This window comes from Taeniopygia guttata, chromosome 12, assembly GCF_048771995.1.
Source record: "Taeniopygia guttata chromosome 12, bTaeGut7.mat, whole genome shotgun sequence".
NCBI classification, from domain to species: Eukaryota; Metazoa; Chordata; class Aves; order Passeriformes; family Estrildidae; genus Taeniopygia; species Taeniopygia guttata.
The window spans coordinates 140,967-153,831 of record NC_133037.1 but is presented as its reverse complement, the minus strand read 5'-3'; the positions used below and the strand labels follow the sequence as shown (position 1 = coordinate 153,831).

The 12,865-nt window shown below is 39.9% G+C and overlaps 2 protein-coding genes across 8 annotated transcripts in view; one reads left to right on the top strand and one right to left on the bottom strand.

Annotated features, from left to right (window-relative positions):
* The window catches only part of LOC116808883 (uncharacterized), a 116,705-nt gene that overhangs the window by 8,176 nt on the left and 95,664 nt on the right, over positions 1-12,865 (top strand). The gene's annotated exons all lie outside the window — the stretch shown is intronic.
* Positions 1-12,865, bottom strand: part of FGD5 (FYVE, RhoGEF and PH domain containing 5) — an 80,077-nt gene that overhangs the window by 2,666 nt on the left and 64,546 nt on the right. Inside the window, exons 15-20 of one of the 2 annotated variants that reach the window (XM_030282774.3) lie at positions 9,393-9,492; positions 7,181-7,318; positions 5,995-6,097; positions 3,850-3,980; positions 2,042-2,170; positions 229-377 (exon numbers count right to left, since the gene is read on the bottom strand). In XM_030282774.3, coding sequence (XP_030138634.2) covers positions 229-377; positions 2,042-2,170; positions 3,850-3,980; positions 5,995-6,097; positions 7,181-7,318; positions 9,393-9,492 — 750 coding nt within the window. The other variant, XM_072934890.1, reaches the window with a different exon arrangement.

Below are 12,865 nucleotides of genomic sequence, written 5' to 3'. Positions count from 1 at the left end.
TGAGGCTCAGTCTCTTCTTTACCTACAGAAGGGAGCAAATTCTCCTTCCTGAAGGAACTGAAAAGCACCAGGTAGATTTTTAATGTCAGTCAGGCCAGTGACATGCAATCTGGCTTAATCAAAATTCTGAAAGCTGTTTGTTTCACCTGTTATAAAGGCATTCTGAATTGAAGGAGGGAAAAATCCCTACATAAGCTCACTGGCTAATGTGGAAATCTATCCCCATACCTGTGTGCTGAATTGTTATCCTCTGCTCGGAAGCTATAAAAGAGCGTCTGCTTGTGGTAGAGATGAAAAACTGTATCCATGTTTCCTTCTTCCTTTTCTGGAGCAATGGTGAAACCCAACAAAGGCAAACTTTCTGTAGCAACTTTGTCCTGAAAGTGAAGGAGAAGTGAACCAAAATGTAGAGACAGTTTGAGGCTCTTTCTGAAAAGCAAATTTTACAACCCCTCTGTGACAGTTCTGCAAAAGCAGTAGTGTGGATGTTCTGCTGGACACATGGATTTTAACCCAAACAGGAGCAGTGCCTGAGTACTGCACATGTTTTATCTAGTCTGAGTCTTGAACACCAGCTCTCAAAGTCCAGTCCTTCATGATCATCCACATGGCCGTGAAGGTCAAATTAGCCATGATTTTGATGGCTGCCTTTGACATTATGGTCCTGGAGGCAAATTTGAGATTATTAGGAGTACAGCAGCAGTTCTGAAAGCCCGAGACTCACTTCCAGTTATGTTTCTTTCAATCATTTTTATTTCCTGGCTGCAAGTAGTGGTCCTTTTGGTACCTTGTCATTTCTTTTCACAACACTAGTGACTTTTTTAGAAACCTGCTCTTTCTCAAGCAGCACACATGCTTTCCAAAAGGCTGCTTGGAAATTTCCTCATTAGTAATGCAATTAATCATTAATTTACTCCCAAGAAACTTCAGTGAATTTTGCTTGGCAGACATAGCTTTTTACAAGGTAAAGAAAACCATAAGCCCTAATGAAATTGCAGGTTAGCTGTTACTGATAGCTGCAGTTTTGGTCACTTTATTTAGGTAGATTATATGTGTGTATTGCCTTTGCCTCTGCTTTTAGAAGGTAAATTGCAGATCAGGAAAGTAAAGTAACCCATTGCTGCTTTTTTCCTATTGCTGAACCAGAAATAATCACTTTTAAGGTTAAAAGACATAAGGTAATTGTGTTGGATACTGAATTTGATGCTAATGGTCTGAACTGCTGGGCAAACCATGAATCCTTTTCTGACTCAATCTCCTCATCTGTTTAAAGGGGATAACATTGCTTCATATAACCATCACAGGGGTGATGGTGTTGCAAGTTTAAATATCTGATGTTTGCAAAGTATTCTAAAGGCTTAAAGTACCAAGCATTGCTTTGACAGGTTTTTACATTCTATATCCTTTATTTGAGCAAAATGATTTTTTTTTGTTTTGCTTATGAAATCTATCCATTATAACCAAACTTTATATCACACTTCAAGTTTATCTGTATTACAGCTATTATAAAATAAGAAAAGGGATAAAATACATAAAAATGATCTAGCTGATACCCAGCCTCCTTGACTGTGAGGAAGAGCTTGCAGGCCAACACAGAAGGCATTGTTCTCACTTCTGCAGACTGCCTCCTGTCTTTCCCTGTCAGTGCTAGTTGGACAAGCATGTCTTATTTATATTTGCCAAACTACGAGATATTCCTCCCCACCAGAAATGGATCATAGTAATCTCTATCTACAAAAATATGTGACAGTTACTAAGTACACCAGAGAAGGATCTTGAAATCTTTAGGTGTAAATATGTATGTTAAGGTTCCCAGTGGCTGACAATTCATAACAGTATGAATAATAAGAAATCAAATAAGGGCAGCGTGTGACAGGTCTAACTAGGACTGTGGCTGAGTCAGTCTATTAGGACCAGGTCTCAGAAGCAGGAAGTTGGAAGAACTACCGTTTATACCTTTCCCATTTACTGGTCTCCTCCCTGTAGGGAGTAAAAAAGGAGTCTCAGATAGAAAACTATTTCAAGACAGATTGCACAGTACCTCATTTGCTATGTAGGTGTAGAGAACTTTGCCTTTGATAACAAACCACCGTTTCTTCCAGTGTCTTTTGCCTCCCTTACATCTGCTGAGGTAACCACTGATGGTAGCTCCCTCTCCTGAGGCTGCCACCTGGAGCACAGTAGAAGAAATCAGGATTTGTAACAGCAAAGTCTTTTCCCCTCCTGATTATGCATGTTTGCATCACACCAACCACTAAGTTAAACCTTAAAAGGATTGATACAGAAAAAATATAAGCATGGTATTATGGTTCTTTTTAACTCTTTGAATATTTATAGTTAAACTTCATTCTCAGTAACTTAACAGAAAATAGGCAGTTGAGTTATTATTGAAGTCAGTAAGTTTACAGTTGTGTTCAGAAAAGCCAAACTTGTCCCTTTTCCCATATCTGGTGGTTTTTGGGTGCTTTCTGTATTTTCAATGTACATTGCGTCCAGAAGTGAATTACAGTCTTGTGGCTGAACACTTTTGAGATGTTGGTATATATACGGCCTTGATGTGTTTTGATATTAATTTATGTTAATCACTTTGGTAATTACTTCGTTTTATTTTTGAAATCATATTTCTGAGAAGACTTGCTCGTCTCATAAAAATATTTTGAGGTCTAAGGGCTTAATGTTCTTAAGAATCCAGGTTTTGAGTAGATGGAACTATACACAAGCACACATAGAATGCAGTGTATAACATTAGTTTCAGCAGTAAATTGTAGTAGTATTTGACTTGGAAACAAAGGGCAGAGATTCAAAACCAGCTTTGGTAACACTGATACAAGAGATGACTGAGAATTAATATAGCAGTGTTTTGCAGCAGAACAGAAATGTTCCAGGACTTGGAGTAATGCTATTGTGAGATAGTTCATGTTAATAAAGATGTGCTGCTTCTCTGTGTATACAAAGATGATGCTTTTTTCCTCATGGGGTTGAAATTCTGCCTGCTAGTTCTTTTAGTACTCAATTTGTGTGTTTGTATTACATGCTTGTATCTTTGGCAGTTTCATGAACAAACCTCAAGAAATTCCAGTGTCTCAACTGCACAATGAGTTCAGCAAGATGTTTGCACCCTACTCTCTTTAATACAATGATAAATGCCTGCAGGAAATGGGAGTACCTTACTGTACTCAAGTTCAATGGGCAGTTTAGCTATCTAGAATCAATCATCAACATGATTGGCACCTTGTTCCTGGAAAGAAAACTAACACAATTGGAGAAATCATGGCCCCATTGAAATCTGTGGGAATTTTGTTTACATTGGTGAAGTCAAGATTTTACCCATTTGATTTGAAATAGTTTTGCTTGAGCTAGAGGGAAAGTGCCTGGTGAAACATGTATGCTCTTGAATTGACTGCCAAGGGGTACTACTCAGTCTATTTCCTAAGTAAGTGTTATTTTATTTCTCTTGAAATCAAAGTAATATTTCAGAAGTAAGGGTCTTGTTAAGAAAGGTAACTGATGAAGAGTATATCGTGCTCTGTTGATCTGCCCTATTGTTCTATCTAGTACCTTGAAAGCATTTTAGTTTTTTTAAGACTTCATAGGCTGATGAGCAAATTAAAGTACCATACTCTCCCACTCTCTCAGTGGGCTCAAGACATTTCTGTAGTATCTTTAGTGCTCAGAGTATTTTTGTATTTTAAACACTACTGTGAAAAGAAAAAAAAGTTGCATGATGAAAGTAAACCAAGGCATGTGCTGAGACCACTGCACTCAGTATAAATTAAAAACATAGCTGCTGAAATATGAGCACACAGTTTTCTATAGCTCCTTGCCTTTCTCGGGCAGCTTGCTTCCTACCTCCATGAGAGCTGAAGGGATTTTCTTCTGTTTCTTAAAAGATGAATAATGAATATTGTGGAAAACAGAGGAGAAGGCACTGCTTGAACACCTGGATGAAGTTGGAGGGAAGCTCACACTTAGTGGCCGCTCTGCAAGATTAAGAAAATTCAGAAAGGAAAGGGGGGAAATGGGTAAGTTGGTATATATCAGGCTAGGCTAGACACATGATACACTAATACAAATACCTAAGGAATATGTAATGCCTCCTCTATACAGAGTTTTTATTTTAGCCTTTCTTTCAAAGCACCTTTTTAAGTCTAATGTGTGGGTTCCATGGCACCCTCAGTTGATGGTAAACTAACCTAAAGTTTCTTGAAAAGGCCTGCAAGAAAGCTGACAAAGCACAAAACACAGCTTGTTGTCTTCTTATTTAAAATGAGCATTTAGCAAATGGCTTTGACATCTTTCTCCTCTATGTTCTGTAAAACCTTTCCAGGATAGATTCACTAATGCAACATTCTTTCTGTATGAACCATTCATTGAATAGTACATGGGAGACAGTTATTCTGTATCTGAAAATTTCCCTTAGGCCCACATGTCTGAGTTCATATCTTCATGATTTCACTTCTGGCAACACAGAAGTTGAAAGCTCTTAGTAAAGCACAACATTAGTTTAATACAAATCCGAGTTACTGTTTCTGGGCACACAATGGCTTGGGGATACTTTCTTGGCTGTTATGACAGCATCTGTTTATGTGTTTTCTTGGCTAGTGTGAATTTCTTTAATCAGGAAGGAAAAATGAAACTTCATCTGTCCATGACTTTTTTTTCCTGGCAATGTAGTAAGCTTACTTTTAGAGACTGTCTACATGAGTAGTTGTGCAAGAAAATTATTTCCTGCTCACTCTCTGTTCATATATTTGTAACCCCTCTTCCTCTTTTGTCTTTTATTTGGATGTGTACTTCAGTCAGAAGATACTTATATAGTAGGATAATAATACAAAATTCTAGATAGGCAGTAGCTCTTCTGTTTGGAATTCACAGTTTCATCTGTAACTAGATAAACTTGCCCTGCAGAACAGCTCTTTGTGACTCTGCAATTAGCCTCAGTATTTCTTTTTGTGAAAGCTACAATATGGATGAGGACAGTGAAGAACAACAAAGACATTGTTTTATTTTAATGGATAATTAATTAGAAATGACAGGGAATAGTTATCACCTATAATTACATCATAGAATAAAATTGTTCAGTTAGGAAGAACCTACAATAATCTAGTCCAATTGCTTGACTGATTAAGGGTTGCCCAAACATTAAAACATGTTATTAAGGTCATTGTTTAAATGTCTCTTGAACACTGAGAGGCATGGGGTATAGACCACCTCTCTAGAAAGCCTGTTCCCATGTTTGGCCACCCTCTGGGAAAATAAAAGTTTCTTCATGTCAAGTCAGAACCTTCCCTGCCGAAGTGCTGAACCTTTCTTATGTGTCTTGTCACTGGATCAGAGGGAGAAGAGATCAGCACCACTGTTTCCATGTCCCCTCCTCAGGAAGCTGCAGAGAGCAATGAGGTCACCTTTCAGACTCCTTACCTTCAAAGAAGGCAAACTCAGTCCTCAGCTGCTCCTTGGAGGACATTGTTTTTATCATTATTCTGGTTTATCTAAAGGCTAGGGGAGCTCTCAAAGAACTGGCTTATAATCATAGAATCCCAGAATGGTTTGAGCTGGAAGAGACCTTAAACTTCATCTTGTTCCATCCCCTGCCATGGGCAGGGACACCTTTCACTAGACCAGGTGGGGTGGCTCCAAGATCCATCCAACCTGGCCTGGAACACTTCCAAGGGACAGGGCAGCTGCAGCTTCTCCAGGAAACCTGTGCCAGGGCCTCATCACCCTCTGAGCAAAGAATTTCTACTGTATAGCTAACCTAAGTTCCCCTGTTCCAGTCTGAAAAAACAGTTGGCTAAACTTGATCTTATAGCTTGCTAAACAGTTTTAGCTGCTATACAGCCTGGCTCTCCCAGAACCTCAAAACACATGCTCAAACTTGAAATGAGGAGTACTATTTAACAAAACACAATATAGAAGGCAGGTCCTAAGTCATTCCCATTATACAAACAGGAAATCGATTTGTCAGTTTTGCCAAGAATGAAGGAATCTTACCTCTTTTCTTAAGTTCCACATAGCAGCTATCACAGACTTTGGCTGCTTGATCTTTGAGGTACTTCATGGGGTACTTGTTTCTTGAACAATTTCGACATACAATCTGTTTCAGCAAGAGGAGAGGCACATAAATACAATATAAATTTATAGACTTGTATATACCAAACAAATCCCCTAACCTGGCTGGGAGAGGAAGATGGATAGTGGACCAGACATGACTCTTTCCTGAGTCTGTGGCAGTCAGGAAAGGCCTGCTGATTGAAATGTGATTGCTGTAGCTTTACACTGTTGTAAGCCAAGCAGAATGGTCACTGTATTTCATTGCACACCATTGCTGTGTCCTTCTCTCCAGGAATTTACACCTTCCCTACCACTGAATCACACAAAGACCACTTTAATATAACTTCTGTCTTCGTAGCTTTTTAGTAATATTGTTTTCTTAAACAAGCTTGTGTGTTCCTCCAAACCCTGTGTATGTATAGATTGATTTTCTCATGGAATTAGGAAAAAAGATTAAGTTAAATGCTTTTTTATCCTATCAAAAATTGCTGGTAGATTTATTAAAATAAATTTAAAAATCAGGTTAAAAGACAGCTGTGGTTTAAAAAGGGGCTGCAGGTTTATGTATACAGGCAAATCTCTGTAGTCAGAGGTTAAGGGACAAAACCAAGAAAGCTTATAAATCCCCTGAGCTTTAGGGCAAACGGCAACATCCATTTGGAGCACAGAGGAAACCTTCCCTTTAGTCTCTGATCTCAAACCATGCTCTGTTGCTGAGTTTCTTCACTTTCCTTGGAAGATCATTTTGCCAGCTGTATTAGGACAGGACATGGAGTAGTTGTGTTACCGCTCTGGTCCAGAACAGAGCCCTTATTTTTAGTGTATTTCTTCATTGTCTCTATAGCTAGCTGTGTGTTAGACGTAAGGGCTGCACTCAACAACAATTACCATGTCAGCCTTTTAACAACTAGCCCTCGGGAGGTAATTTGACCTTAAGGCAAGGTTACTGTTATTCCTTCTAGTAACATTAGAAAACTAACCAGCTAATTTAGCAAAACACTCACTGGTTCTGTGAGAAGTCGAATTCTGATCTTGATGTTGCTACAAATTTTCAGGTTACAGCAGTGGCAGCCAGTGTCCTAGAGGTGTGAATAAATACCCCCTGAGAAGCTTGCACAGCTCTTACCTTTCCACAGGCATGGCAATGATGTCGCCTCAAAGTGAGGGTGAAGTCACAGCCACAGTTCATGCACATCATGACATGGGACACGGGCACCAGTGTAGGAGGCCTCTCACCCAATGGTATTCCAAGCCTTTCCCTTAGCTTAAAATCAAAGAAGAATAAATGAAGAAGCATCCACACTTAGTCAGCCCTGTTGCATTACATACAATTCTCTCATTTCAATCTACTTTCACCTGCTAAGATCCCCAAATTTTCTCATTCCTAATGCACTTATATAAGTGACATACAGCTGGTTCAGTGTTGAAAGATTAGTACACGCTGCTGTTAAAGCCAGAGTAACAAAAAGTAAAAATCCACATAAATTTATTTTTGGTCAGGCCCTGACACTCTTCCACATCACACAAGTATCTGATAATTGCATATGAAAATTGCAGGTAGGAACATGACTTAAAAACATCTTTTTGTTAGCAGTTTTTGAAATAATATCCATAAAAAGCTCTACAACTCTCAATTGAAAAAGCACCTGAGCTCTTTGTCATTATACCCTGGGATGGCTGTGTGATAAAGGAAGAGAGAATAAAGAAAACAGTAGAATCAAAGATTAATTTACCCCACTCAAAATCTGGTCCATGCTTTCCGGTTGATTTCAAGATGTATAAGCAGCTTTAGAAAATGTTTTTGCTGTTCCTAGTTCTTGAAATGCATCACATAGCAGTGATGTTCAGGTGCCTTTGCTCCAAGCCCAGGGAGCCACGATCAGTGTGGAACTGAATGCAAGCTAATAAGGTGTGCTATTTCAGGTTCAGCATCAAAGTATTATGAGTGCCCCATTGTCAGTTCACAACAGCTCAAGATTTGGCACAACTAGGACAAACTTTTGGGTTTTTGAAGGATTGTTTCCTGTGTGGAAATTAGACTTCTCTCAACACACAGGATCTAAACAAATCAAATTCCTCCAAGTTTCTCTATGTGAACATTCAAGTTTATACCAGAGGCAGAGATGTAAAAGAAATTATTGTTTCAGTTTTTGAAAAGGATTTGGTTTAGATCACTAAACTGACTCTTTTTCTGTTAAGTGTTTAAAAGGAGATTAGATACAGGCAAGGAAAAAAGCACCTTATTTGCTTTTGAATTAATTTTTTACTTTCTGAGGTCTTAAAAAATTCATTTATAGAATGGCTAGCTTTTGAAAGGAACTCTGAAGGCCACTTGGTTCAATCACTCTGCTCAGGCGGAGCCACATAGTAGCAGTTGGCAAGAACTGTGTCTGGGTGTCTTCTGAACATCTCCAGGGATGGAGACTTCACAACCTCCTCAGGCAACCCTGGGTGCCAGTGCTCAGTTGCCATCAGGGTGAAAAAATGTTTTCTGCTGTTTGAAGAAATTTCCTGTATTTCAGTTTGTGGCCACTGCCTCTAGTCCTGTCACTGGACACCACTGAGAAGAGTCTGTTTTTTTCTTCTTTGTACCCTCCAGGTACTCATACAGTAGATGCTCCCTGAGCCTTCTCTTCTTCTGGCTGAACAGTCACAGCTTTCTCAGCCTTTTCTCCTATCTGAGGTGCTCCAGTCCCACATCAACATCAAGATCAGCTTTGCTGCCCTTTGTTGACTCTTCCCAAGGTTTCCATGTGTCATACTGAGGAGCCCAGCACTGGACACATCGCTCCAGATGAGGCCTCACCAGCACTCTTTCTTACTTAGTAAAACTGGAGCTCTATGTAATCTAAAATAGCTTTTTTACTTTTTATCAGATGCAGGTTTTGCCTCCTCAACTGGGAGTAGAATAACTGAAAATAATGAGATAATAATACGCATAATTGCACATAATTTCAATATTACGGGTGGGGTTTGCACTGGTAGGGACTTTATTGTGTATATGATATTAGTGTATTTAATGGGTAGCTTGGTTGTTTTTTTTTTAATCTATGAAGTTTGTAGCTATTTTTAATGAATCCATAATATCTACTTGTTTGCCGTTTAAGACAAAACAATCTTCCTTCAGAAAAACTAAGCAAAGGCCACAGAGTATGGACTGTGATTCATATTTCAGAGGTGGCCCACGAGCTGTGATGAGTTTCATTGGCATGCTTGTTTAAATGCAAATAGAATGTCTGGCTACTAGGAACTCCATATTGTACAACCCTCCTCCTTTCCCCTCTCTCTCTTTCTCTCCCTTCCCTTTCCAAGCATTGAAAGATTTGGCCTCCTTTTACCTCCACGCTACTGTGGAAAGTCGAAGTCTTGTGAGCTTTGCAGTCATCTGGGATGTGTTTGGTGATGCAGCTGTACCAGTCATCCCTTTCTGAGCAAGAGCTGGGAAATGAAATACAGCAGAGCAATCAATGCCATGTGCAGCAGGGACTGAAACAAACTGATCAGAGGAGAAAAGTTTCACTTTATGAATATTTGCTGAACTTATAATTTTCTAACTAGGAACAAAATTGACTGTTTGACATATTCAGAATGATGATTAGTGTAGCTCCATGCTTAGGACTGTGACTGAGAAGGAACTAAATGCCCTTTAAAATTTTTCAAAGTAATCTCTGGCTTTGCTATAAGCTGCTCAATCCTAGATCACACAGGACAATATGAAGTGTCTCTTTTTGTCCTGTCTGCCCTATCTTTTAGGCACTCTAGTGCATAGAGTGTTGGCATATATGAGTTGCTCAAAGCAAGCGCGTTTATGCTCATCTCTACAGTGGGCTGCTTAGGTGAATTGCATGTTGGGAAATGCAGAAGTGTATCGCCCACGGTAGAGACGTGAGTGATTCAATTTTCCTTCATCTTCTTCACAACCTCCAGTCTCCTGGAACAGAAGAAGCCAAGACAGCCATTAGCGAAGGAAACTGGGTGTTCCCTGGAGTTGCAGTTACGCGTGGAGGCCAGTAGTTCTCCAGACTGGCCCCTAGATGCCCCCTGTGCACAAGGCAAACCAGCGAGCACTTCACAATTTCCCTGCTAGTCCACCTATCCCCAAAAACCAGCAGGGTGGGTGCCTGTTATTTTACAGATGTATTTGCTCTGCTACAGCCGTGATGTATCCTGCCTGTTTTAGCTGTTTTTTCTGCTGTGACTTCAAACTGTGCACTTCCTGCTCATCTGACGCACTGCACAGCTCTAGTGGTTTCTACTCACAGGAGAGAATGAACTCAGTGTGGTCTCCCCTCTCCAGATCACACCAGCCACTCACATTAAAGCTACCCACTAGACTTTGTTGTATAAACTAATAGTGGCATCATTGTCAGCTGCTGTTCAGCTGTGATTTCCTCACACTGTCTTCATGAAGACCATCAAATAAGACATCTGAGAACAATTTCTGCTTTGTGGTCTTAAAAAAGAAAAAAACAAAAGCACAAAAAAGAGGAAATGCCAGATTTTCTTGATGATCTTTGACTTGGTATCCCTCTGCACTATAAGCATAAGCCCTTGTCTGACAAATATCAGCCTGTGCAAAATTCAACAAGCCTGGAGCAGAAACTCTGAGCTAGTGTATGTACTACAAATTGGGTAGCTTCCTAGGAGCTGAGGAGCTAAGGTTCCTTAGCTAAGCCAAGGAGCTATACTACAGTAGATCACCTCTGTAAAGAGACACACTACTAGTCATAGAATCTCAGAATGGTTTGGGTTGGAAGAGACCTTAAAGATCATCTCATGCCATGGATCTGCCATGGGCAGGGACACCTTTCCCTAGACCAGGTTGTTCAGAGCTCTATTTAGCCTAATGACTCCTTATTGCTACCAAAGTTACCACCTGTTCAAATTGCACGTAAAAAGAAATCTGAAGATGTCTGTATCTCCCAGACAAATCATGTCTACTGCCTAGAAAACACTAAAAGAAGTCCCAATTTTCCTGATTTAAACATTTGTCTTGCTAATTCTTTAATGGAAATTCTCTTCACTTGAGAATTAATATATTATTTTAAAAACCCAAAAGAAACACAAAGGAAATCATGGCCTATATAGTGGTGGAAATTAAAGCCACTTTAGGAAAGACAGGTAAGAAGGACAACATGCTAGCAAAAGTCTGATATCTAACTGGCTCCTTAAGCCTCTTTTCCACTCAATTAAAAATATCTAGGAAGTAATAGCAGGTTTTTAGTGACTAAATGTGGGAATAACACCCATATGCTGATAAGTAAGATGTAGTATGTCAATTTGCATATGCCTATTCCTAATTACATATTTAACTGGTTACATGAAGGCTCAGTGGAATTTTTCCTGACCCTCTGACACTCAGAGAAGCTCAGCCCTTGAATCACCATTGCCATATTTGGTCCTTGTGGGACTTTTTGGGATGCATCTTCTGTGCTGAGCTATCAGTTATCCATGTTAGCTCACATATTCATCATTACGCAAATAGAAAGAGGGGGTCAAGTTGTCACTGTATTTCACTATACAGCAGGGGACATCCACAGAACACAGAAATTGGACCAGGATGGGATTTTGTCAGAGTGCTACCATTATCACTCTAAATTAGCCTTTCAGGAGGTAATACTGGCTGTGTTCTCCTAGTATTTTCTCTGGTATTTTATATAAGCACCACAGAGTTATACCTGTGTCCAAGACTAATATTTTTGGAATGCAAATAAAGATACAAGAGCATATGGGCCTTTTCCATAAAGGAGTGCGGTGCTCAAATCTGTTAGCAGCTCCCTGCTAAACCAATAACATGGCTCTTCAGGTGAATGAGCCATTTTCACCAGGAAATGGAAAGACTTTACAGTGCCTTCTGCTCATATAGCCATGCTGACTTCTGAGCTTTGGTCATCCTTGGTCTACTGCCTTTAGTCCCTGGCACTCATGCTGTATTTGCTCATTTCACTCACCTTGTCTCATACAAATATAGAGGCTTTGAGGTTAGCATTTTCATTGTTAACCACTGGCCTTTAGTGCAGCTGGCAGCCCCTCAGTGAGAGCAGTAAAACATACAGTCTTTAGGGATACTTGAAACCTTCTGCACTTTTTTGCCTTTGGTGCTTCTTTTGGCGAGTGTAACGGGCCAAGGACAATATACAATGGAGTTAGGAGAACGTGCGGGCTACTGGCTCACAGATACCTCATTAGCTCTGCCAGCCAGTACAAAAAGGAGGAGGAATAACTGTTCTTGGGTGATTTATGGCAGATTGCTCACAGAATGAGGGAGAGGGAAGGGGCTCTATCCCAGCCTCTGTCTGTCTGTTATCAGAAGGACCTTAGTCTCAGGTCCTGGTTCTATCTACAAATAAACACAGCTCATAGTCACCTCACATACTTTGTTTTTCCTAATTATAAGTATAAAAGGCAAAGAAACATCCTAATAATGCAAGCAGTGCGTCCCAAGTTGCTCACTAGGAATGACAATTTCAGTTGGTCTGGGGAAAGGGAACATGCAGCAGAATGTCCACTCTACGATACAGAAGTACTGTACACGTCTTGCTTTTATAACTGGCAGGTAATTCATAATTACTGAGTATATTTTGAGGATTGTGAAGAGTGTGGAGGTCTATGGAAATCTCATATATGGTTATGGTTATAACAGGAAATGGACCAAAAGGCTTTGTCTGGTAGATGAGCACTCCCCACATATGGTTTTAAGTGCTCTGGGAAGGATGAGAGCTCCAAGTTCTGATTCTGAGTTAGAAAGTGCCATCTCTATCTTTCTTTGGCACTGTGTAATTTAGGAAGTCAGCTGTGTTTCTAGGCATTC